This window comes from Hippocampus guttulatus, chromosome 18 (genome assembly GCF_054856545.1).
Source record: "Hippocampus guttulatus isolate MCC_2025c chromosome 18, RoL_Hgut_1.0, whole genome shotgun sequence".
NCBI lineage: Eukaryota > Metazoa > Chordata > Actinopteri > Syngnathiformes > Syngnathidae > Hippocampus > Hippocampus guttulatus.
Window position 1 is genome coordinate 6,078,289 of NC_141278.1, and position 27,645 is coordinate 6,105,933.

A 27,645-nucleotide genomic window follows, 5' to 3' on the forward strand; every position below is an offset into this window, starting at 1 on the left:
GACTCCACGTTTGGGCAGTGCTTCCATCTACTGGGATCTAAACATATGACACTATTATTAAAAAAAAAAAAAAAAAAAAAAAAAGCTGTACGGTACTGAAATGTTCGATCCTCAGCTCCACGACTCCTGTTTCTCAATATATGACGCCGAATCTGCCGCTGAGTTTACTTGGCCAAAAGAAAAAAAAAATGTAGAGGCATTGCTTCCCTTTCATAAAGCTTTATTTCACAGATCCCCTGCGACAGGAGGCCTATAGGCAGCCAGGCTCATTAAACATTTACATACACTGTCTGCTCCTCATGTTAAATAACTCAACATTTCAAGACAAAAAAAAAAAAAAAAAAAAAAGAAGACCCCAACAACAACAAACACACATTGTTCAACTTAACATCAGAATGGGCGTATCAATAACAACCATTGTCCAACAGGATATCTGTTTTTTTTTTCCTGCCCCTGGGGTCTTACACTGGATTTTCCCAAAAATTCAGTCATCTTTAAGGTGCACCGTAAAACTTGCATGTAACATTTCAAAACAAACTTGCACCAGACCACATGTTGAAGACAGAGAATACTGAATGATTCCCCCCCCACTCATTTTTGGGATGTTTCTCTCCTCTTTTGTCCTCCTGTATCAGATCCTACAAATTGTCGTGGAGTCAGCACGGGGGTGTCATTTGTTTGGCACACTATTTTTTTTTTAAACTTTCTAAGCTGTTGTGGTGTGGCATGAATTTCTATGCTGAAGCGGAGACATAAGGCGCATGTCCACGAATGGATTGATGGAGGACTCACAGGACCTCTACAAGAGAAGAGACGTTAATGTCATTAAAACCGACTTCATTAAACTCATGACAACACATTAAAAAAAATATGATAAATGCATTTGAGGACAAAACAAATATAAGTTTGCAATGTTTTTGTCCCTATCACTGTGGATTTGCGTACCTGCTACGTGCTGAGGTTTCATGGGGCCCGTTTTCATCAGGAAGGGCTCCCCTCCCGTCACCAGTCCACTCTGGGGAGCAGCCGGGTTAGCGCTGCTGTTCAGCTGCATGATCTGATCAAACTCGCCGGTGGCCGACACGCCGTTCTGGTGACCGTCAGACTGCACGCCGTTCGCGACAGGACCGGATGCGCTCGCAGCGGGACTCACCAAGTTTTTGTCTGTCACCAAAAAAAAAAAGAGAGAGGATTGTGAAACAAACTCAGACATTTAAAAAAAAATCACGAAAGCTATCCACTATTTAGTTTAGTTTTGTTAGTTTGCCATTTCCTAGTGCTGTTAACGGCAGGCCAAAAAATAATGTGTCCAAACTATTATCCATTTCAATGAGAAGTGAACGATGAAGTCCACTGGACATAAGTGCCAATATAATAATTACGGATTGGAGACTGGCTGCAACGTTCCAAATGCATCCAAGATGTCAGTTACCTTTATTGAGTTCTGTGTCCTTTCCATTCACCTGCGGAGATGCCTTCACATCCTTCTGTACAGAACCCAAATGTGGATGTTATTGTGGCAAGATAAAATGACAACAAATTTTATTTGGGGGGTGGGGTGGGGAGTTTTTTTAAATCACAAACTTTTTCTCCAGCATCACTCTTGCGAGTCCTTTTCATGATCTCCTCGAGGCGCTACACACACAGGGGAAAAAAAAAAAAACTTAGCTGTGGTTTCCTCAAGATGAAAGGACGAGGATGGACTTTTAAGGAAATGCTTCTGCGCACCTTCTTTCTCTCCAGTCGCTCCTGCTCTTCTTTTTGGAAGTGTTTTTCCCTCTCGACGCGCTGCTGCTCGGCTTCTTCGCGTGCTTTGGCCTCGGCCTCCTCCCTCTGCAATCGGTCAATACAAAACACACGGCTCGTAAAACAACACAACGGAATGTTTGCTTTGCGTCATAATTATTGTTCTATTTTTGTGCATTATTATCCATCCTTCCGTTTTCGGGAGTCGTGGCTGGGCTGGAGCCTCTCCCACCAGACTTTAAATTCACACCTATTTCTAGCCAGAGCTCAACACACCGCTGAGGATAAATCAAGATTCCAGCCCGTCTCGATCACTGTCGCGTCGAACAATGGATCCAGTGAAGGAGAAAAGGGAAGTCGAAACTTGCCGCGAGCTCGGACCTCGGCGCACACCGACGCCGCTTGTCTGCCCGGCGCAGTCGCTCGGTGAAGGAGACACGAGCAACACAGGCCTGTCACTATCTCCTGCATCACAATGGCTCCCTCAGCTGCCACTCATCGCTCTTATGGAGGTCACCAGCTGGCATGTGCCCGGGCAGACAAGTGGGCCTCTTCTGACTATTAGTGCTCACGCGCGACACATATAATCCGTGACAGCGGCGCACATATCAACCCACCCCCCCACCCCAGGTTTAATCTGCCCAGATGCCAGACAGCGCAGTAGGCTCGGCTATGCTCCTATGCATTAAGCAGCCCAGATGGTAAATGGCTTCTCACCATGGAAGGGGGTGACTGCTAGTTTCCATGAGCCTTAATGGAAATTTGAAGGCTTTACAATACCAACAGTATTTATATTTTAGAATATGAGGGAATAGCTAAAAGCCGGTGGAGGTGAGGCTGCGTACCAAGATGAATATGTGAATGATAAGGTGCTAGACCAGGGGTGGGCAAACTTTTTGGCTCGGGGGCCGCATTGACTTTTAAAATTTGACAGAAGGGCCAGGTCAGCCTGTGTTCTGCAACTTCAAGTCAATGCGCCACCTGGCGGCGAAATGCCTGTCATTACAAGTCCAAATGAAATGAATGCAATCATTCACATCGAACCTTAATTGTCGACCAACCTTCAGCGGGCCGGATTAAAAAGGCCAACGGGCCGGATCTGGCCCGCGGGCCGTAGTTTGCCCACCCCTGTGCTAGACGGTATAAAAAGTGAGTGTAAGAAGTTATTAAGACAACAAATCATTTTCTGTTTTCTGTACTTGTCATAGATTTTACCCGGACACATTTAGGACTCGACTCAGGGAAGATTGTCTTTGCAGTCGACGGAAGCACGATTCCCCAGAGCAACCCACGGCGATTACTCCGCAAATCGCGCTCCCAAATTCCCATCCTTCCTGTCGAACTTTTATCGATTACATATGCAAATTACAAGGAAACAACACTGCCCCCTATATTTGCATATCACGCCCCTAGTCCGGCCCTTCGGACGGAGATTTGATGAACTTTTGTCCAGCTTCGAACCACTCCGACACCTTCATGTCTGGCCTCCCACGAACAAAGAAGTCGCAGACATTGCAGATGACAAATGTTTGCCTGGGCCGCAACGCTTATTACCAGTTCCCAAACCGTCTTGATATTCTAAAACACTTCCTTCGTAAAGCGTTTACTCCCACTCACAAGCCGAGTCTAGCATCCTTCCATGTGTTCGCATCCAGCTCAACAGCTCTTCACACTTTTGCGGTAAGGCAACTCCATGCGGACTTCAAAGAGGCCTCCGCCCGAGACGGCCCGACACCCTTGCGCACGGACATTTGGGGGCGCTGAATACACGTCAAACGTCTAGACAGGCCCGAAATTTAATGAAACTTTAAAGTTGATATCATCGTGTTCGTTGATTTTGCTATCAATGCTGGACAAAATTGAATAATGAGCTGTATTCAGTATATCGTGCGCCTAGCTTAAGATTCTTCTTATTCCACTTAGGACATGCTAAATTAGTATGATTTTTGCTTTGTTTTATTTATTTCAGTATCGTTTGACTGCTGCACGTTGATTTGTTGGTTTCCTATCGTCACCTGTTCCACGTTCAAAATGCATCAAGCTGTCATTCAAAGCACTGACCTGCTTCTGCAGCCTGTCGTTCTCCTCCTGCTCAGCTCTGGCCCGCTCCTTGGCCTCCTTCTCCTCTTCAGCTTGCTGGGCTTCGTCCCTCAGACGCTGCTGCTCGGCCATGAAACGAGCCTCCTCCTCTCTGCGCTTCCGCTCTTCTGCATCCCGCGCCATCGCCTCCTCCCGGAGGATCCTGGAAGGACGCGGGCATGTGACACACGGCGTTCACGTATGCGCGTGATGGTGGGAAGTAACAGCTGGGAGAAACCATTGTCATTGTACACATTTTTTTTTTTTTTTTTTTTTAGGAATCTGTCAATTTGAATTTTCTCCTAATTTTTTTTCATTTTACTCTCTGAATACAGATATTTGTTCTTTCTTTCAATAGATCACATAGTAAATGACTCAAGCCGACCTGTTCCTGTGCTCTTGCTCTTGACGCTCCTGCTCCTCTCGCTCCCGCTGCTCCCGCGCTTGTCTGCGTTTTTCGGCCAGGACGCGGGCGGCCTCCTCTGGGTCGTTGGTACCAGCTGACGGCCTGCCGGCCGCCGCGGCGGTGGAGGCGGCAGGGGTAGCGGGATTACTTGCGGGGGAGGCAGCTGGTGTGGTGAGCTCTTCTTTAGGCGCGGCACCAGAGGAGGCTTCAACAAGCGGCGGGCTGGGGGAGGGAGATGTGTCGGCTGCTGCCCCAGCCGCCGACACATTACCGGAGTCTACAAGAGAAGAAACAAACATATGATGAAGGACTCAAGCTGTGCAACAGTGCCGGCGGGCTGAAAAAGCAACATGCGCCAAATAATTAGGTACATCTGCACATCCTAATAAACACAGGAACCTTCGGCACGTAACAAAGCTCCGTTTTGATTGACGCTGTCACAAAGCTAGGAGTTGAACAATACATACCACCTCGCACTGTATTTTATAAAATGCAATCAGACCTAATTTTGCTCTTGTAACCTGTAAGGACCTTGCATATTTGTGCCCAAAAAAAAAAAAAAACCCTCAAAATGTTCACATAACAGACATGTGTACCATGGAAGGCAGCCAAAACGTGAAGTCATCTCGAAGGATGGCTATCATCACCGTGGTTAGCAAACTCACCATTTTTCTCCTCGGGAGGGTCAGACTCCTTGGGTTCTTGGCCGGTTGCCACGGCGACCGCGGTAACCGTCTGGAGCTGCACCCTGGCGGGTGTCTGAGCCCGTTTGGGTCGGGTCTTGGTGCCGCGAGGGGGTGTCTTCTTCCCCGTGGGCGTCTGGGAACCCGCCGCCAGTACCAAAGGCGACAAGGGCCGACTTTTGGGAGGAGCGGGTGATGGAGGTCTTGGCCTGGGGGTGCTGAGACAGGACACAAGCATGCAAAGGAAAGACTGAGCTCAAAAGGAAACGAGACCGTCAGGACAAGTACTTGTATATAAAACAAAACTGGGTCAAGGGGAAGCGCGTGTGAGATGAGACTCCACTTTGTGTTGTTGACACCAGTTTCTGACTCGAGGGAGGTGAAAGACGAAAGCGTCAGTTGATAAAACCCAGTTCTGCCCGACAACTCCTCACTCTCATTCCAACAGACGTGCTCCAGAGCCGTGTCCAGCAGAACTTCTCTCAGTACTCAGATGAGAGCATTTCGAGAACCATCTGCTCCAAACTACTCGGCTCCGAGAATATATAACTTTCCTCGATGATGGATTGACGGTTTCATAGCGCGAAAAAGGGGAACATTTTTTGGTTTTTCTTGCTGTCATGGGGATACTTTGGTGTCTCTAGGCCAGGGGTCGGCAACCCAAAATGTTGAAAGAGACATATAGGACAAAACAAACAAACAAACAAACAAAAAACAAATATAAGTGTAATCAGAATAGTTTAGTTGGAAATGAATATTTTGTTTCAACTACAAGGCAAAGAGGACATTTTTTGTTTGTTTTATGCACATTATGTAGTCACGTTGTGAAATATTTATTTTGTAAAATTAAGTTTCGTTATTTCGATGTTATCGTTATTATTGCGAGACTTGCGCTGTGGTCAGGTGGTTTGTGCCCAGACACGTGCAGACAAGACATATGAAGAGCAGCAGCTACAAGGACTGTTCGCTATTTATTTGGTTGTGTATATGAAACTCAATGTAAGATCTGACTGTAATCCTTATATTTGTGATGTAGATATCAAAAGTGTATTTTTTGTTACCCAAGACCTCCGAAAGTGGCAGGCGGCCACGAGATTTAGCTTTAGCCCACATTTTGGATTAGCTTCGTATATTGTTTCTGTATTATCAATTGCTGAATGTATTTTATTTTACCGACAGTTTTCACGGTGTTGGTGTACAAAGACAACCCCAAAGACACTATTAACTCATTCACTCCCAAAGACGTTTTTAAACGTCTTTTCAGACTTGGTCCAGAATTGGTACTGAATGAGTTAAACACCCGTCATTTGGAAACCGTGTCCTGGTTTTGTTACTTTGGAGCTACAGTGAAAACTCACCAAACCCAGCGCCGGTGGGAGGAAGCCATTTTTTGACTACGGCCGTGCAGTGAGACCGAGACGGTACCGTGGTGATACAGCAGAGGGCGCTATTACCATGGCCATCGCTCACAAGCTCAACAAGCATCATTGGTTATGTTATTCATTCCTTTGTTGTGTTTTCACAAACACCCCCATAGAATTTATTTTGTAATTTCCTCACTTGATTTTTGTTTTTTGGTGCATTATTTTCGCTTTTCTTAGAGTCAGTGAAGTGATCATTAATTTCTGTTTTTCTGAGTTTGCCTTTGAACGCCTCTCGAGTCGAACGAGAAGAGAGAAGGCACGGAGTCGGACGCAGACGTGTCTGTTTGTCGAGACTGTTAAAAGCATAAATAAAGTGTACGTTTTAAAAAAACCAACACCACAGCTCTCCTTTTTTGGAGCTGCAACATGTATCTATATCTTTTTGAGCTATATTAGCCTACTATCAAAATATTTTTTCCATTTTCAAACATTTTTTATAAAGCTCCAGGGAGCCACTAGATGTCGCAAAAGAGCCGCATGCGGCTCTGGAGCCGCGTGTTGCCGACCCCTGCTCTAAGCAATACCTGGACTCTGTCTGGGATCTCCTTGTGAGCGTGGTCGGTGATGGAGTCTGTCTCTTCTTCTGTACTCTCTCTTTTGTCAGTGCGCTCTTCTCTTTCTCATTCTCTCTCTCTTTGTCTTTCTTCTCCTTCTTCTTTTGGTCAACCTTGAAAAGGACAACAACAACAACAACAACAACAAAGGGAGGATTCAGCACACACCTTGATGTGAGCATCCATTGGTTACCTCGGAACAGATGCTGCCGCAGATTCTATTCAGAACCGCTTTGAAATAGGTTTCAGCCACTGTTATTCATATCATGTTCCTATTAGCTCCCTCTCAGACTAGAGCATAAACTCGCATTCAAGCTTGCATCTTTTTACACTCAAATGCACTCCTCCCTGAGTTCATTTGGCGGTTTGTGAGAAGACGCGGCGAGCAGCCAAATGTATTTTTACCAGGCCGCAGTGAAAAGTCATCAATATTCAACAAGATAGTCCCGCGAATTTGAACCACGTAGCGCTTAAATCAGAAATATTAATGAACCTAGCAGCGGTCATTTGAGGATCCGGGATGGAGACTTTTGCCGGAGGGATGTTAGTTTTGCTGGGCAGTCTACAAATACTCCTGAACTCAACTAACAATGTCAGGCACGGTATACAGTCTATTGACTGGACACGTTATCACACGGCCTACCGGTGTGGATATCCGTTGGCGTTGGCGCTGGGTGATGTCGGGCGTGCTGGCAGAGGAGTACCTCCAGCGCTCGGCGGAGTTCCGGTGCTGGTGGTGTGAGTAGGCGTTGAGCGGACTGGCCGAAGCTGAACGGGAGCAGTGATGAGAGTCTGAGTAGTGCGGCAGACATGCAGAGACAAGGGCGGGGTGGGGGAGGTCACACACAAATATACACACCATGCAGGCTCATACTAAACATTCAGGGTCACACAGTGCACGACAGTAACTGCCCAACCAAATTGAGAATTGAGACTTCAATGTCCCTCTATGGCAGGGGTGTCAAACTCATTTCACATTGTGGGCCACATACGGCCTCGGTAGATGTCAAGTGGGTCGGACCATTAAGATTTTCCATACTCTGCTATTAATAACCAAAGTAACACATCTTTCCTTTGTTTTGGTCTAAAGAAGCTCAAGAATATTTGGAAAATGTTGAAATTTAATGAACATATTTTTTTACAAAACATTTCACGAAGCACCTTAGATTTCCTTAGAGAAATGTGCAATTTACTTTTATCATTCACATATATGCATTGCAACTGATCCCACTAATTGTACTGAGGCACAAAACTTTAACAAGTAATATGGTATTGAAAAATATAGTAATGCATTTTAAGAATAAAGATTTATAAAGAAAGCAATTTTTAAATCATTTACACATGTGCATATAAAATCTAAATTTAATCCCTGCCTACACTTTAGAAACTAAGGAGATTGCTATTAAATGTGTAAAGAATAAAGCATTCACATGTCCTTGACAGCGTCTGCTGTGTTGGGTCTGTCTCAGTGACAGACTGATACGGCTGTTGTCTTCTACTCTGATCAAAACAGTGCGTCTCCTAGCGGATACCCCATGAATTGCACCTTATTAAAAATATTCATTCCGTGTCTATGCATTTTTTCACTTTTAAATGATCCTGCGGGCCTAATCGAACCTCCTGACGGGCCGGTTCCAGCCCGCGGGCCGTATGTTTGACACCGCCGCTGTATGGTGACATTCACTGATTTGTGTGATGCTTTTCGTTAGCATGTTTTCCTTCATAGCTTTCTTTATCTTTGTTAGAATCACACAGAAAATCTGCAGGAATTAACAACGGCAAACAAAAGATACATGCAAACACAAATACATTGAGGAAAAAAATTGGATGTTTATGCTTCAACGTTAGCGCTGAAAAAAATAAAAATAAAAAATACACGCCGGCGATGGGTTGTGACACTCACAAGAGTCACTGTTGTTGAGGAGGGTGGCGGCGCTGCGACTGCGAGCCAGGAAGGAAAGCGTAGGCGTCATGAGCCGCTCCACGATCCTGCTCTCCCACGGGCTCAGGCGCAGGCTGCGGGCTGACACAAGAGGGTGCCGTCAGTAACGGGTCATTGTCCAATCCTCGGCCTGTTGCGACACGTCTCTTGCTCTTAGCATTTGTCCTTACTTTGCCGGTTCCGTATTCTTAACATGAGTGTGAAGGTGTCAATGTTGCAGCGGTGACATTTGAACCCTTCCATGCGCCGGTCCTGATCACCTGTCACCTGATAGCATGCGTGGCTGTCCACTGTAGTGACCGCCCGTCCCTGAAAGGGTTAATTTCCCTCCCGGCATGTGTAAAGTGTCTCCACTGGACATCTATCCAACGCATCGCACACGAGTCAGAGCATCTGCTTGTTGGACAACACTTAAGCGCAACACAATCCGCTGTTTCGGTGACGTGTTGTGACTCAGCTCTTCCTGCAACACTGCTCAGCATTAAGCGTGTCCACGCCTACTGAGTACCATGTGATTGACATTCATCACAGTGTCATACATACAGAAATGATGTCAGGGAGAAAAAAACAAAAACAATCATGCATCATCACCAATTTCAAGCACGGAAAGCAAATCTTCCTGTCAGAGAATCACGATGCTTTGACACATTTCATAAACTGTCTGACGATGATGCGCGGAAACCGTGGACCGCTACTCAATTACTATTCGCAACAAACTTTTAAACAGGAATTTGAAAACTTTAATAGTTTGCAGAATATCTCTCTGCTGGTAAAAAAAAAAAGGTCATAATGCTTGACAATATTTTTTCAGGTGCAAGGACGTAAATAATTAAACATGCATACAGTATAGGGCTGAATTTCTCTCTTTTTAATGCCGAGTTGACATCGACAAAGGCATGCGCAGCGATAACACGCCCATACGCTGTCGTGTACATGCTCGGAGAGCGCAATCACGTTCGGCGGCTCACGAGGGTAAGGTAATATGACTTTTTGGATCATAAAGTACATTCGTTATATAAGAGCGCAGGCTGTCACCTTCACCGTGTTTTTTTTTTTTTTTTTTTGGACAAACCGATAAACTGACTCCCTCCTGTTGCTAAGCAACCACGGCGGACTGCCACCTCCTCTCCTTTTCCTCCGATGCGGTAAGAAGGAGGCGGCTGTGCTGCTGCCCATCGACTACTCTGTGTGGGTTGCGTCTATGTTTGAATGTCAGCGCATTCTCTCGACCAAAGACACTGGGCTCTGCAACTTTGCAGAGACGCAATATGTTTCGGGTGCCAGCTGCCCTCTTTTTGTGTGCACGGTATTAGAACGATGTCGACGTGACAATCAAGTGTCAAATCAGAATCGGAATCTCCATCGCGCTGGTGTGTAAATTGCTAATCACGTACGCAAGATATAAACGGTCCGTAATGGTACGTGCGGCTTTGCATGTGTGAAATGGCTGCGACGTGAAATATAAACAACTGTCGTCTGAAACTGTGGCTCTGGGAAAAAAAAACAAAAAACAACAAGAAATGCATCTCAGCATCCACGATACGGAAAACACGGCCTCACAGAGGCGCCATTCTTGTTGATTTCTTACAACGATAAGCCACTTAAGGACATTAGTCGGGTTCAATCTCTTTCGACAATCCCGAACGATGTATGCGGTTATGCAAGGCAAAAGTTCTGTTGAGTAATACAAGAAAGCCAAAGTGACGTCGTGACACAATTCAAGACGTTACCGATGACATCATGAACAGAAAAGCACATTTCTGCGCTTTCTGTTACTGAGATGTGCTCACGAGAAGACCGTTTCAAATGCGCCACCGATACCACCACCACCACCACCACCACCACCAGCACCAGGAAGCCGAGGGCAGACACCACATGAAAATGCCATGAAGACACGTAGAAGATGATGAAACACACTCCCGCCAAGCATGGTGCTATGACTTCCACGGTGAGAGGACGTTGATCCAAAATGCACAGACAACCAAACCAAAATGAAGTCAAATCCAGGGGAGAAAAAAACAAAAAAAAAAAACACGATGCATACGAGACCGTGAGAGTGTTGGGGGGGGGGGGGGGGGGGCGAATGACCGGTCACCAAGCACAGGCAGGCAGGCAAGTCACCAGACACGATCATAATAACAATAATTTAAAGAAAAAACAAATTAGGGTAAGAGGAGGGGGGGGGGGTGGCGGGGGGGTGGTGTGGGATGAGGAGGGTGGGAAGCCTGGCGGACATTGACGTTGGCTCGTCCTTACTTCTGTTGGGGGAGTTCCAGAGCGTGGCAGAGGACTTGGACAGCCTGTTGTTAATGACAGGGTCCACCTGTCTTGGCAAGTTGACCGTGGAGGCCGAGCATCTGCCTGCACCGGAGAAAACGCAACACACAACATCGGTTCACACGAGCACCGGGGCGGTGGGGTGGGGTGGGGGGGCTGCCCGCTGCCTTACGCGGGCGGGGATCATCCCGGGAGTAACGCACCGGTCCCAGGAGTAAGATTGGCAATTCGTCCGCCACAAGGAGGATCAATGTGAATGCCCACTTGGTGGAGGAGGGGGGTGGGGGTGGGGGGGATTTTGAGGAGAAGTAGGGGGAAGGTTGAGGTTGTTAGGAATCAAATATTTGGTTTGGAGCCGCAAAACAGAAAAAAAAAAAAAAAAAAAAAAAAAAGAGTTGTCTCATGTTTGCGCCTGTACGCGGCCTCGGGCAGAGTTCAGTCCAGAACGGCTAAATGACATCACAACTAGTCACACAAGTCATCTAAAAAAAATGTAAAAAAAGACGACGACAACACCTCTGCCCCTCTGGCAGCTTTAAAACGGAGAAAGGAGGTGGTGAAAGCCATATCGCAGGACAATTCAGAGCAATGACATGTACATCGGGACCTCTGGTTCTGCGCCCTCGCAAGCGCCTTCTGAAGACAATTTCCTCGAATTGCGTCAGCTGGATGACCGGCCTCAGACGAGGGTGTGTGTGTGTGTGTGTGTGTGTGTGTGTGTGTGTGTGCAACGCTTTGTGCGGGTGTGCTCCATTTGTTTTGTCACCAAAAACTCACTTTCCCTGCGGGAAGTCTGGTTGAGTCCACCCGCCCAAGACCATCTCTGCTGGCGGATCTCGGCCCACGTCTTTTTCGTCGACCTCTTGATGGCCGACTCGTAACGCTCCTGCGCCACAAAGACCGCCAAAGCTATCAAGCTTGAATCTTTTTTTCTTTTCCCGAGAGTTCCAAACAAAGAATGCTTTCAGACTAGCCTCTTTTGGTCCATTTGAACTCATTCAGTACCAGCCAATTCTGGACCAAGTCTGAAAAGACGTTTAAAAACGTCATTGGGAGTGAATGAGTTAATGGAAAGGGGGGGTTGGCTTTTCCCCTTTCATGTAGTTTTTCTGTGCAGTTGTGAACGCAGACTTAAGACTCTGATCCGTTCAAAATGCACCGTGATCCAACAATGGATTTTGACCAGAGGAAGCAAATTCTAGGCGTGAAATCGAAACCAAAATGTATCCGTACCTTGTTCTTCTCCAGTTTCTGCCGCTGTTTCTCCTCCAGAAGGGCTCTGCGCTTTTCAGTCTTCAGTCGCTGTTCCTCAAGCTTCTTCCTGCGGTCCTCCAGCTGAGTCTCTCTCAGACGCCGGGCCTTCTCCTCCTTCTCCAGCCACTGAGCTTTCTTCGCCGCTGAAGGGGGTGACCACACGCACGTGTCGCAAACGTTTCAGAGTCAAGCGGTTGTTCTTTCACGCCGAAATCCTTTGCGACGGTAAATATCGACGTTTCCCGCGGCGCTTCGGCGTCTGCTGAAGCAGATGCCGGTCTTGACATCACCGCCGCTCGTTTCTTCGGGGGAGCGATTAAACGGCAATCAGCCCTCTTTCAAAGTAAACTTCTGTCATGCTGGATCGCAGCTGCGTCTTTGCTTTTGAACGCAGAGCCGCGTTTCTAACAACCGTATTGTGGTGAGGGTACAGAACGCTGAACTAATCGGCAGTTTCTTGAGTTGCTTTTTTTTTTAAACAGTATTACAAATACTTTATGGACTTAGTCCTGAGGAATTTAGCAGCGTCACGCCAAGAAATGAGAGGATTTTTCTCCCATTCAGTGTTCAACAGCTCTTCTTTGCAAGGCAATGACAAACTCTTCTCGTAATCCAATTGCTGAGGAGCGGAAAAAAAAAAAAATCTCATTATGACTGCAGGATTACTGCAGAATTGCGGAAAATACGGCGAGTTAAAGCTTGTGTTTGTGCTTATAGGCTTCAGGGTAAATCACCGCTCCCCGGTAGACACTCCTTCGTTCGGAGTGTTCGTCATGGGCCCCGAAATCTGCCGAAGGTGTCCAAATCGGAACGCGTTACTCATATCGAGATTGGAAGATTGCGCAAGAGGACAGAGGTCAGCGTTTCGGATTGATTTGCGGCAAGCGTTGCCGAGACATGAGGCGAACGCATCTTTACGGCCTATTTAACAAACGACGGTGGACATGCAAAATAGACTGCAGCAAATTAGGAGCCACTGCAGCAGAATCAACCTGATACAATACAACCTTAGTACAGTATCTCCCTCTTCTGGGAACGTGACGGGCATAATTTCTCTGTTCGGTCATTTAAAAGAGCGTTTAAAAGGTCACCGAATATGGAGGACCCACATCTTTGTTATCTGAGGTAAAGCCCCGCTTGAAAAGGAAAAAACCCCTTCCTTAAAACTGTCCCCTCGCAAAATGGAAGCACAGTTTAATCCAAATCTCCGGATGGAATAATGAATCGATGAAGTGGTGTATCCCAAGAATGCTGGCCCACATTATTTATTGTCATCGTCCAGCTAAATGATGGTGTTAAAATTGGAAACATGCATTTGAGGCGGGAATGAAAATGAAAGGAAAAGCAAGGTCACACTTATTAAAGATTAAAAAAAAAAAAAAAGAATCACAGTGTCATGCACCAGAAAAAGAATCACCCCCCCCCCCCCAAAATTATTTCAAGTTCTCTTTGGAATGATACAATCGCAGGTACGTTGACGGGTTTTAGTAAAGCGCCTTACCTTGCAACTGTGTTTGTTGTTCTGAAAGCCATGCAAGGAGACAACAATAAAAAATGTCAATACCCATCAGCAAAGAGCCAGAGGAGGGACGGACCGACGGGGATAAGAAGTTAGTATAAAGTCGCTCAGGCAGAATATAAGACATGCGCCGACTTGGTTAAGTGCACAAACCAGTTCCCCGGTAACGACATGAATCGAGCTTCTTACTTACCGATATATCGGGCCCTTTCCTCCCTCCTTTGCTTGGCGAGCTTTTGCCGCTGCTCCGAGTTCATGGCATCTGCGGCAGAGCCAAACGGCCGTTTCCAGTCAGCACCACAAATGATTGACATTACATTTTAGAAGAGCACATTGAATTTTTAAACATCACATAGCGATTGACAAGCAGGCGCGTCAACTTTTCGGCTGCTTCGACGGATCGATTTGAAACGCTAACTATCTGTCCACTTTTCAATTGGTTGAGGAAAAAAAAAAGTTTGGTTTTTTTCACGCCACGTGTTTTAATAATTCGTCAAGGTCGAAGCGATCGTGTCGATGAAAGCTCAGCTCTGAATGGATTGCGTGCAACGCTTTCAGCGCCGTCACCATGGCAACCAAATTTCCCTCCCTCCCACCATGGGTCTGTTATATGGATGTAAAGTATACGCCGGTCTCGCAGAGACGCTGTTTAACTCATTCACTCCCAAAGACGTATTTAAACGTCTTTTCAGACTTGGTCCAGAATTGGCTGGTACTGAATGAGTTAATGTGCCCCGGCCTTCCCCCGACCTGCCACGACACAAGTCGACGCGGTGCAAATGATTTCATTTGGCTTTTGTCCACAGCCATCTGTCTGGTGGGAATCAATTGATTGGCACCAAAGTACAAAATTATGTAATCGTCTCACACGTATTGATTGCATTGTGTGCATCATGGTGTTGTTGTTGTTTTTTTTTTTAAATGCTCTCATCAAAAAGTGACAAAGACTGCTTTTCACCCATTTGAAGGTGATTCTAATAGATCATTTTAAGATTGTGCTGTCGTGCAGGATGATGAGCAAGCAGTTGGTGATGCCCCAACAGAGGAAGATGCTTATTCATCATTTGATGCTGAAAGATATAAAACAGGACAGGAAAAAAAAGACAATTCATGAGGGAAGGCCTTGTTCTCTCTCTTTTGTTTTTTTACAGTATATGAGCAATTCCGAATTGCGGTGAGGTCTTCAAAGGCTGTCCTTAAAACGCAGATCCAAATCCACAATTTCGATTCATTCAACTGACCTAAATCCATTCGAGGACGTTGACCGCACACGAGAAGCAACATGTATGCGCCTACGTGCAAACGAGCAGTTCATAGCTCACCTTTCTTGGGCTGGGGGCTCCCGTCGGTGCCGGGGGCTGACCTGTCCGTCTTGCAGGAAGCATCCGTCGTCTCTGTGGGGGTTTCTGCTTTGGTGCAGGACTCAGTCTTGGGAGAAAGGTCTGTGATGGCGGAATCGTCCGGCGTCAGAAATACGCTCCCCGTACACTTGTCCCCATTGGGGGTGGACTGAGAGTCACCTTGCAAGGGCGGAGCTGCGGAAAGGGGGAAAATGAACTCAATTTTTGAAGGATGGCAACATGCAACTAGCTCAGTGTCAAATCTAATTATGTTAACTTGTCCACTTTCCCCCTTCATCGCTGACACACTTTCAGTGTCAAACCCGAGGAGCTCACAGCAGCTTCATTATCGCCAACGCTCCAAACCTCATTAGAAATCATTAACTAACACTTTCGCACGTCATTCACACGCACGTCAGCACATCGGCGGCAAGACTGCTCTGCCCCTCCTTTTCCTTTTTCAGCCCGGCACAAAATAACCCCCGTCAGCATTGTTTTTTAACACGCCAGCAGGCGTAAAACTAACAACCCGAAGTTCATGACATTCACCGAGACTGAAACAATGGAGCGGCTCAAATTCAAATGGAATTTTTATGTTTAAAAATAAATAAATAAAAAAGACAAGTGAACGTTCCCTTAAAATAAATTGTACAAAACCCTAAAAAAAAACAATCCAGTGAAAAAATGGTGATGATGGCATTGCATATTCTAGCCTCTTTGCAAATTATGGGGTCAGCATTGTCTGGCGCTACTCCCAAAAACTTGTCATCTACAGTATAAATGAAGCTAATGTACATTCACCGCCATCATTCTGTTTGAACCCCTGTTCTGACTTTTGGTTTCATTGAGCCTCTAGAGACCCGCCGATGACCTCACTGTGTGACCCCGCCCGTGGTTGTCTTTCTCGAGGATACGAGTGACAAACTGAGCGGTGTCTCACTGTGACAGGAAATAGAAGTGGAAGGCGATAGAGCCACTGAGGCATGAGAACATTGCAGTAGATATTTGCTGAGAGAGAAAGACGGGTTGGGGGCAGGGGAGGGGGGGGGGCAATGAAAGTGGAAAACAAAGAAAGCAGTGGGCATTTTTACATGAGCAGACTGTTGGATTTAAAAAAAAAAAAAAAGAAGAAAAAAAAACGATGAGAGAGAAGATAGAGATGGAGGCCGAAGGCCAACTCGCCTCTCGGTTTGCCAACAATGTGCAGATGGAGAGTGACGCTCTCGTTGGGCCCGACCAAACACTCACCCAACCGCATAAATTACAGATTAACACTGGGCTACTTTCCAAGGCACCCCACTGTACGGCACTAATGAGGAATCGTGGGATGGAAAGTTGGATGCTATTTGTTACAACGGGACAGGAACAAGAAGGAAAAAAAAAAAAAGCTACTCGTGGCAACAACTTGTTTGGACAATTTTGTTCTTAGAAAGATTCTTAGGGGGAAAAAAAAAAATCCCGAGCGGGATGCGTTTCTGCGATTGTCTGGCACACCACTCAAGGGTCGCCCAAAGCCATGTGGCGATAAACTCAACGGAACCCACAACCCTAATGAAGACAAGCATTATAAAAAAAATAATAATAATAAATGAATGGAAGGACAGATGCATGCATAATCTGTGGTTGACGCCACCGCATTCAGTGGGGAATTGCAGCTACGCTAAAGTCATCTATGTGAACCACTACACGACCAATGTTTACCATAATCAACAATCAATGGTTTTGATAAAACCATCCTGGATTCCCTGATAGCATCTTCCTGTTTTGTTTTGTTTTGTTTTTTGCTTGCTTCGACCATGCCATGGGGTCAAAGTGGAACTCGGTGTCATTTTTTGAAGTTCTGCTGGAAACATTACAATGCCATAAAGAACAGCAGGCGTCCCGGTGATAAGACACATTCAAGTAAGAGAACAAAGGCTGACTGTGGGGCGAGAAGATCGTCCATCACATGACAGGGCGAGGCTGCAACAGACTTGGCCGGTTGCGAGCAGCGCGGCACAGGCGCGTTTTTTGTTGTCTGTAAGCACTGCAGGAGCGATACGCCCATTGTTGAACAAATAAGACATTGTTCTCTTTCAAAAGACTTCGTTCGTCGCCGTGGGAGCTAACGTTCACCAAACGTTACAACGTGAGAACAAATTATTTATTTCACCTAAAAAAGTACAATTGCTGACATCACGACCGTCTGGCAAATACATTCATCTGAGGTTTATAGTATTTGCAATTAAGTATCATGTATGTAAAAAAAACAACAAAGAAAATGTATAAAAACACATTTTGGGTTAGCCTCATAGCATGCTAACGTTCACCAAATGTTACAACGTGAGAACAAATTATTTATTTCACCTAAAAAAGTACAATTGCTGACATCACGACCGTCCGACAAATACATTCATCTGAGATTTATAGTATTTGCAATAAAGTATCATGTATGTTAAAACAAAAAATATATAAAAACACATTTTGTGTTAGCCTAAAAGCATGCTGTAACTTATTGTCGCACCTTCAACAAAACATAACGAAAAATTTGGTTGCGTCTTTACGTCCGTGTGGATTCTCAGTCACAACGGGCGTAAAAGGACAGAGCATGACAAGAACGCCAACAAGCCCTCGTGACAGGATCACAACTTCAACTCCCCCGCCTCCTCCCCCGCCGCCTCCTCGCCCTCACTGCTATCTCCGGTTTCTGTGCCACTGTGACAGACTTGGCGGTTTATAAATAGCAACGGGCACCATACTGAGAATGTCGGCCTTAAAAGGGGCGGGCGTCTGCCGAGGCACCTTGGGAGACGCTACGGCAAGTTATCCAAAAGGCAAAACTCCACAGAGGAGGCCAAGCGCAACATGGTCGCATTTCCTGCAAGTTTGTTGGAGCCTGGCCTGTAGAATACGGCGGGCGACTGCAAGTGCCAGATTAAAACAGAGCATGGAAATAAGGGCTGGGTATCCGCATTCAACTGAAGCCACAGATGACGAGAATCAAAGCCAGGCCAGACTGCTCGTGTTACTGGAAGACTCGCACTCTAATTCTTTCCCGGAGTTCTTTTTTGAAAATACTCGACGAGACAGACGGTTCATCAGTCATATTTTGAGGGGACTTCTATTTTAATAAAAGAGGAGCAAACGGGATTTATAATTCCTTGCAAACTAAAAGACATTTAATCAGCGCAGTGAACCAGTGAAATCCCCAACCCAAGGAGTCAACCCCCCCCCCAAAAAAAACCCAGACTGCAGGTCAGCTTTTATCGGGTCTCTAATCGAGTAAAAATATTAACTTGATTGATTCTAAATCTGGTGTAACGGTTCACTCCCCTGACTTAAGTTCCGTTTCCGACTCCAGGACGGTGTCAATGCGAGTGTGAGGTAGAGATTTGTGATTGACAGGCAACCAGACCAAGGCGCAGTCTTGTTTTTCCTCCCCCATGTCAGCTGGGATCGGAGACCGCCCCCTCAAATGAATGGAAGGAACTGTTGTTTCTCGGGTGATGTGTTCTTGAAAAGATGAGTGTGTTCGACCAAATTTTCATTCATAAAACCGAATGGTCCATTGAATGAGCAGGTGGGGTACTGAACAAGCCCCGCCCCCGTCCCCCCTTTGTACTGTGTCAAGCAGGTCAGACTCCATGTAGATAGGAGTTACGGGCATGAGCGTGTCGTTGTTATGAGTGGAGTGTGTTGTTAGATATGGGTCAGGCCAGCTCAGGAATCTCAGGCACCCGCAACTCTACTTCCACACATATACAAGGGGGGGGGGGGGGGGCTATGTCTGGTGGATGCGTCCGCCTAGCACTCACCACCTAGTTGAAAATCAGGACTTCCATATATTTAATGTCATATGCGGTACATTTCGACTTCACTGGATGTGTGTGAGCGCGACGCCAAGTTTCTGTGCTCCGACAGCACTTCCTGCGTGTGTTCAAAACACGGAAACGCTCACGAGCGACAAGAGACCGCGCCCAGAGGGAAGAAAAAGAGGAAGAACATTCCTGAGTTGTTAAGAGGAACAACAATGAGGACACGGGGCGGCTGAGTGCGTGACATTCCCTGCATAGTCGGCCTTCAATCAATGAGTTAAGTTTTCCCCGATAACGCCGCTCGCGACGAGTAACACAAAGTAGAACGAAATCGACGATCGGTGAGTTTTGAGATGAAGCGCGCCCTGCGGGATAAAACAAACAAATAAAATGGCGGCACCGTTTGGAGGCCACAGTCGGAGATGCAACGTTGAACCTTTCAACCCGTCGATCGTCTGGTGGCCGAGCGAGCGTTTACCGGACCAACAGCTGTTTTTGGAAAAGGCAGCACATGTGAGAGTCAAAACAAACCCCTGCGAAGAGGAAGAGGAAGACAGGATGCGACTCCTTTGAGAGGACGGGTCTCCAGATGCTTTTAAACAAAGACGTGGGCTACTCAGTCGCAGAGCTGTAACGCATGCACAGCACTCATTATTGGTGACGCATTCATTATTCAGATTTTCCTGGTTGACTCTTCTCCGCTTGGGGATACGGACGGGGTAGATACTAAAAGAAGGCCAGAAGTGGTGCCAGAAGATCAACAAGAAGCCTTTTTTTTTGTTGCATCTCGCTTGTAGAACAGCGGAACAAAAGTTTTAAAAGGCGGAGAAAATAGCCCAGAAGTAACGTTTCCTTCGGCCGTGACCTCATCATGAGCTCATAGGCACACTGTTGCTATGGTGAGCAAGAACACGGCGTAAATAAGGGCAGATGTTCACGATAGGCTCCGCTTGAAGATAAAAACGGGACAGCCGAAACATGGAACAAGAACATGTACTGTATGAACGAGAAAGGGGGAAAAAAAACGGTTTCATGCTGTGAAAGCACCATGACACCCGACTACAATGCGGTTCATCTTTTCACGTCCTTCGGTGTAATCGGGCTTGAGTTCAACTCGCCGGCTCCATAGCTGCGAGATGTTTCGAGGTGGCTTTACTGCATCTGAGGTCCATGGGGGAGGTCACGCAGCATCACCAAAGGGGGGCTGGCGAGGTCATCCGATTTTTCCGGCGCAAGCAGGAGAATTTGCGGTTTGACTGGTTTCAAGTTGTGCTCAAAGCATCCATGAAGGAAAGCAGAAAAGCATGAAATTGATCCGAAGTGCAAATACGACATGTAGACAGCGATTGAGAACGAGCACATGCGCGTCTTTTTCGATGTCTGTGGTCGACTCGAATTCTAATATGAGAATCTGAAGGATCCGGTGACAGAATTGATGTCTTGCTGGATGACGTGCGAGTGATTGTCAAGTGGACAACCAGGGTTGCAAACAGGCACTCAAGGCAGAAAGCAGAGTGGTGCCGCATCTGTTTGCGACCCCCCCCCCCCCCGGCCCCCGAGGTTAGAGCGGTGCGTCAACACAAACAACCGAGCACAGTTACTGCAAAGCGCAGTCAGAGAAGAAGCACGGACGCCGGCTGACAAGATGTAGCGGAGCCTCTGTGGGTCGGAAAACCAATTACAGTCAAACCTCGGTTTTCGAACGTCTCTGTTCTCAACCAAATCAGTTTTCGACCAAAAATTTCGAGGTTTTTATGCCTCGGATTACGACCGAAAATCGGTTCTCGACCAAAATGAGCGCACTTGAATGCGCCACTTGACTGCTCTCGCCTTCCTTACACGTGGAAGTGACGCTTCCTCGGGTAGACGAGGAAGTGACGCTTCCTCATGTAGCGTTCCATTGTGAGCAGACATGTTCAATAAAGATTTTTTTTTTTTTTTAAAGAGCGTCGTTTCAGTTTTCAAACAGCCTTCTGGAACGGATTATGGTCGAAAACCGAAGTATGATTGTACTTTGAGGTCAAGGTGAACTTCAAAAAAATGCTCTCGCAAAACTGGAGGTGAGATAAAACACATTTCTACCAGTCCACCAACTAGATTAAAAATAAAAACGTTCTAATAAAATGTGACTTGATTAGCTAGGACTCGCATCGAAAAATCTCCATTCGTGTTTAAAAAAATAAATAAAATATATATCTGTGAAATAATCATTTAGTTCTCAGCACTAAACTGTATGCCCCCCTTGCCACAAGAGCTAATCCCTCCAATTTGACGTGACGGGTCTATTTGGACCTAAATGCTACCTCACACGGGAAATAATCCCCCGCAAACAGGATTAACAACATCAATGGCAATTCATTTTTAATTTTTTTTTTTGAAACGACCAAATAGGAATGAGAAGGGGAAACATGAGTAATCGGAACATAAACTCTCAGGAAGCCCTTTCATTCTGCCATCCTTCGACTCTGCAGCAGAATTCCTTCCTCTCCTTTTCCTGTGCAGGCGTCGGGGTGAGATTTAGAACATCTGCTCTCGGCTTCGCTGACGCTGACGTGGACCGTGCACAGAGAAGAGTGCTGGTCTCTTCCTTTTCTACCCCCCCCCCCCCCCCCCACACACACCCGCACCCCAAAACACCAACTCGATAGTTTACAGTTTCTCAATCATTCTAGCCCACCCATTCCACGCCCCCCGCCCCCAAAAATGTTTTGCCCGCCAATTCAAATACTTTTAAGAAATCTACACCCACTTGGCAAAATTGTGCGTTCCATCTTGTCAGCAGTTGGTTGCATCATCCAAAATGTTACGCCCAGAAGAGACAATGCTGAGTGAGATCATTTCAGTGTCACGTCAAATAACATTTGCACGAAGACAAAACCGGCCCCAAAAGGGAGCTCGTCACCTAAATAACTAACATTTTTTTTCTCCGCGACTGATAGCAAGCCCGTGAAACCAATTTGAGCGTGACAGGGTGAAAATACCTAAGTCGCATCCATGGTTCTTGAAGCTCAAACGATTTCATAATGGCAAAAGAGGAGGTCGCGTGGTTAAAAAAAAAAAATCCTCATTGGTTGATGATCACGAAAAGCGGCTAACGAGTTAGCTAGTTATGACTTTACGTGCATATTTACGGTTTGGTCAAATCTCAAATGTGAGGCGGTTCGTGCAAATCTGTGACAGAGCACGACATTGCTAAGTAACGCGAGTGTGACTAGTTCTTCAGCGACCCCGGTGAAACCATCAGCTAGCATTGAACGAGTGTAACGTGTCTTCTGTGGAAAATCCACAGTGGGAATAAATCGCCCGAGTCTTGCCCACAGCAAATTGGTCATTGCCGTGAACAACAATGAACTTCCGGTTACGGTGTTCACTATAAAACTTATATACAGGCAGTGCATTTTTATAAAAAGCTATTTATTTAAATCTCAACCTGAGAACAAATGCCTGCATTTAAAAATATGGTTAATATATTAAATCTAAAATGACTTGTTGGAGTATTCATTGGTTGATGATCACGAAAAGCGGCTAACGAGTTAGCTAGTTATGACTTTACGTGCATATTTACGGTTTGGTCAAATCTCAAATGTGAGGCGGTTCGTGCAAATCTGTGACAGAGCACGACATTGCTAAGTAACGCGAGTGTGACTAGTTCTTCAGCGACCCCGGTGAAACCATCAGCTAGCGTTGCAAGTGTTTTGAGGCTGCTTTTCCAGACCGGCAGTGAGCTTGACAGCGAGCCAACAACATGACGTCAACATAGCTCGGGAGCAATCTGGACAAAAGGGAGTGAGTCGACGTCTCGTGATTATTTTCACAATGACGTGTTCGACTGAAAACCGAGATTCCGACTGCGGGGCAACATCACAGAAGAGGACACAAAGTTTTTTTTTATCCGCACCACTCACACACCCCCACCCTAAAAACATGGGCTTGGGGAGTGAAATGATATCCCTCCAAATAACAGTCCAAAGTTCTTCGGTCATACTTTGCTCAATATCAGGAATTGAACAAACCAGCCTCACAGCAGGCCGAGACTGAGATGCCGGTGTTCCAGATAAGAAAACGTACTGCAAGAAAGCGCAATTGATTTATTTGACAAAAGGTCACAACCATTGTTGTGATTATATCAGGGGAAAGGATAAAGTCTTCTCTTCAAGCATTTGGGGGAGGATTATACCCTTTTTTTCAGAGCTCGGCATGTACACTAACCAAGCTGTAAAAAATAAACAGCCCTTGGCTGGGATCCTCTTCTTTTGTCTTCCCTTTTGCTATTTTTATAAAACCGAGACTCAGAGAGAGGACACACACACACACGCACACACAAAGAATGTTTGTTTATCTTGCGTGCCCGGCTCTTTCAGGTGTCACATTCCTGATAACGTCACATGCTGGAGCTCTCGGTGGAAGGGCCGGAAACCAAACGATGCCTTTCACGGTCACGTAATTAGGGAGCATGTTCAATACTAGACGGCAACGGCATTACAGTGAGTGAGCGGTAAACGCCAGATTAGGTTTCTAGATTTGAATCAGGATCAATTTGGGGCTTTGTTGCACCGTCCAAAAAGCATACGGTGAGTTAACCGAAGGGGCTTTCAGGGGTGGCCGTCAAATGAGTACAAGCGAGAATATGCAAAAGACTACCGGTACACAAACAAAAATAAAGGAGCATGAGGGTCTCCTCTGTTCACATGTCATGGACAGGGTATGAGGATTATTTGACAAGTGAATGAGAGCGGATAGAAAATTGACCACTGGAGCAAATACTGTCGACATTGCTCTGCTCACCAATAATCTTCCATCTGCGTCAGTTAAATTGACTTCTCAAGGCTACTGTGTGGTCGTCACGGGATTTTTTGGACCCATCAACGTCTTGGCAGTTTGGCCTGTATGAGCAATTGGTCGATTGATTTTTTTTTTTTTAAGTAGAAGACAAAACAAAGGAGTCGATGAGCGCCACGTCAAATAACGACGTTATACCGTTTGATTCGAATTTGAAGGTGGTTATTGGCCATGATTTCCGATCTGTAATATCACACAAAAACATTTCACATCAAAGGCCATTTTTTTGCCCCTGACACGAAAAACTCAATTTATTGGAACCCATTGCCTCGTTTTTTTCAAATTCTTGGTGCGTTGGACTCAGGTCAGAATGGCCATTAAAGCCAGACTCAGAACTTTGACAGACTGTCAGTTGTTGTCACATCGCTCTTGCCAATGGAAAGGCTTTAATGCTGAGTAACTTTCTTTACAAGAAGACACTCCATGGGAATGAGGTACAGATCGCGTATGTCCTGGTTTCATGGTACAGTAATCAGTGCAAGGTGTACCCCGCCCCTCCCTAAGTAAGCTTGGATGTCCTCCAGCCCCCACTTGCTGTGACCCTATCCGGCATAATGGTATAGAAAATAATTGGATGGGTGCATTTTTAAGCGACCACACCCATAAACAATTCACTAAAATACTTGATATGAAATTCTCGAGCCTCAAATGTTCCTCTGAACATCCCCCCATTGGCACCCCCGCACACCCCCAAACATACAACATGGCAATTGGCAACATTGATCAAGGTAATGCACGTCTGCTGGAAATGGGGGTGGGGGGTGAGGGGGGGGGGCGGATGACATCTTCCATCAAGATGTTGAGGTCAAGGGAAGATGAAGGGTAGACGTTTGTCTCCAGATTTATGACCTAAGCTTCGCCATTAAAATGAGGCGGTGGAGACTGAGAAGGGTTTGGGGAGAAGCATCTTTATCGACTCTTCATATATGAGCGTGATGTTTCTATCTACACATGTTTTGCAGAGATGTGCAACGTGTCTGCATGCCTAATGAAGACCAGTGCAGTATTTCCACTAGTCTACTTCCAAGCTGCCTGGTTGAGAGGTTGGGGAATGACACGGGCATGCCAACATTTGTATATATACTCCACGTCGGAATTTCCAATTTCGATCGAGATGGAATAAGAGTGGTTTTAAAAATATTGTTTCATAATGGCACTATCCCAGCTCTTTTATTTTACAACCAACCATGACCTATTTTGATGCAGTGTTGTGTACTCACATTTCTCTGTCAGTGTCAACTTCTCCTCGAAATGATGTCCAAGATCTTTATAATCCATTGCGTCCATTCAGGCGGATTGCAGTGAATTTCCAGTTGCTGTCATTCCTCACCAGTGTCCCAAGTACAGGAGCTGCTAACTCCCGGTCCAGATTCAGCCAAACACGCCCTTTCGAAAATCCAACCGGAATAGAAGAAAAGCGACGCAAAAACAGGACAAGTAGCTCAATGCCAACTGAATACGACGGTGAACATTCGAGATTGTAAACTATGCGAGGTGACGCGATTGTTTTGCGCATATATGACTAGCTGGCATCGAACGAGTGTAACGTGTCTTCTATGGAAAATCCACAGTGGGAATAAATCGCCCGAGTCTTGCCCACAGCAAATTGGTCATTGCCGTGAACAACAATGAACTTCCGGTTACGGTGTTCACTATAAAACTTATATACAGGCAGTGCATTTTTCTAAAAAGCTATTTACTTAAATCTCAACCTGAGAACAAATGCCTGCATTGAAAAATATGGTTAATATATTAAATCTAAAATGACTTATTGGAGTATTTATTTCGGTGTACATTCAGTGGAGCGAATGGTGAATTTGCTAAGGATTTTATTTTGAAGAAGATTTTGGCCTTTCAGTCATTGTCCTTGCACGCTATAATTACCTTGACGTCGTTTCTCGACGAGAAAACCGCATGTCGGAAAAACTGGACTTTACCATGTGCTGGAATGACAAGCGAAATTGTTATTCTATACATTCAAATCGGTACGAAATGTATATTTTAATATTACTGCAACATTTCATTGACTGCGTGTTGTATTTAGTTCGTAGCTTCATGGAAGGGCCGTTTTCCTCTCTTAAGTCGGGGAATGGTTTGACCCATCAGATGATTTCGAGCAGCTGAAAACAGGGTGACTTGTGAGGTCTGCGTTATTTCAACACAAGAGTCCAAGTTAACTGTTCCCAAAAGCAGAATTGTGTAACTCACCGACAACATTTCAACTTATACTCAAAAGTAAACGAAAGATGGAATACAACCAAAAATAAACCACAGAACATTAACCGCTGTGATTCTATGGACACTAATTGAATGCTACGTATTGGTAAAACAATTAGCAGTAAAACGACACTTTTACCAATCCCAACCCAGTCTGAGGGGAAATCGTTGCTTTCAAATACAAATTTACAAGAAGATACAATTAAAAAAATAAATACAATGAAACATGTAGATTTAAATTGTCTTTTCCAATTGAAAAGCAGCACATAAAGTCCTGTGCGTGCCTGCTTTTATAAATAGACCCACTAGCCTCACGACCACTACGGCTCTTTGGCCATCAGTGAGATCAATTATGGATGAGGTGATGCGCACATGCATCGCCTTTTCATCAAACTGAAGGATGTACACAACTTAATGACACGTGGTATGAATAATTGCACGATTCATGCTAAGAATAATAATATAAAAGCCTTCACTTTAAGCCTTTCTTCACTTGAGTGCAGGGAGGCTGAAAACACTAATCAGCCCACTGGTCACATCAAAGCAGCTTCCCTTGGGACTAATGGGGGCAATCTTATCTGCTGGTTTCAATGACTAAGGTTGCCGGGAAGAAAAATGCACAGGCAATGTATAAATATATATATTGATATATATTCGGAGCTGTTCGCCCTGTCCTCTGCGCTGAGCTTGTCGTGCGATGCGGGGGATGGCTCAATGCAGGCTGTCTTGCCAAGTGCCATGCCGCGCCGCGCCCTTCATCACAAAAGAGTCTCGTCCGCAGCTGACGAATATTAACGACACACCCTGATCTTAACCCCACAGGAGGGCAAGGGAAAAACTCATAAAACCCCCATCTGGGGAAAAATAAGAAACCTTGAGAAGGGGTCGCAGATGGGGGAAATCCCCATCCAGGATGAACAGGCTAATGGATGCTGAGTGGGAAACATTTAACACAATATGGTGCTATACAATTGTAGAATAATGTGAGAGTCCATTTAGTAAGATGAAGCGTGGCTGTTTTTTAAAAATTCCCAAGTGCCCTTTACGACAGACAGACGAGACCCCTTGAGTAAGTCTTGCAACAAGATTAGATGGATTGCGTCTAATCTCTTCCTGAAATGTACACCACAGTGTGTACAAAAAACAGTGTTTCGACTGTAGATTTCTCTTTCAAGGGGGGGGGGGGGGGGTTACATGTCCGCACTTGTCTGCAGCAGACTGAAACGCAGGGCGGATCAGAGAGACTCCCATCATTCCACAGAGCCATGTATAATTGCACCTTGTCCACACAAAAGCAACAACAAAAAAAAAGAGGTTAACTCAACTTTGCCTGCAGTTCTGCTCGTCGACATCCTCCTTTGACTACAGGAAGGGTGCGTTTTGCACATTGGCCAAAAACCACCACTCACTGTAAAAAATCCCCCAAAGCTCACACGAGCGGAGGTTACACATATTTGGAGAACGCACGGCTGAGGTCACAATCTGAATATAACTACAGCTGCTGCTGTGTGGGAGTCAAGCAGTTGTTCTGATGAGGGCGAAAAATCTCACGAGCAGGTGACAGCGTGGTT

The 27,645-nt window shown here is 45.7% G+C and overlaps 1 protein-coding gene across 6 annotated transcripts; it reads right to left on the reverse strand.

Annotated features, from left to right (window-relative positions):
• Positions 1-203: 203 nt before the first annotated feature.
• LOC147190849 (uncharacterized) lies at positions 204-25,435 on the reverse strand. 6 transcript variants are annotated; one of them, XM_086136691.1, is made up of 18 exons: positions 25,078-25,435; positions 15,207-15,419; positions 14,078-14,146; positions 13,867-13,887; positions 12,345-12,508; positions 11,889-11,997; positions 11,091-11,195; positions 8,796-8,915; positions 7,536-7,660; positions 6,863-7,005; positions 4,897-5,132; positions 4,211-4,508; positions 3,808-3,988; positions 1,729-1,833; positions 1,585-1,635; positions 1,433-1,487; positions 946-1,164; positions 204-799 (listed from the first exon to the last, which is right to left on the reverse strand). In XM_086136691.1, the coding sequence occupies exons 1-18, from the start codon at positions 25,142-25,144 to the stop codon at positions 789-791; spliced, it is 2,292 nt and encodes a 763-aa protein (XP_085992817.1). In that variant the 5' UTR covers positions 25,145-25,435; the 3' UTR covers positions 204-788. The 6 variants fall into 6 exon arrangements, with proteins under 6 accessions (XP_085992817.1, XP_085992815.1, XP_085992816.1 ...); XM_086136689.1 differs by having other exon boundaries at positions 7,536-7,684; XM_086136690.1 differs by lacking the exon at positions 13,867-13,887 and having other exon boundaries at positions 7,536-7,684.
• Between the last annotated feature and the right edge of the window lie 2,210 nt (positions 25,436-27,645).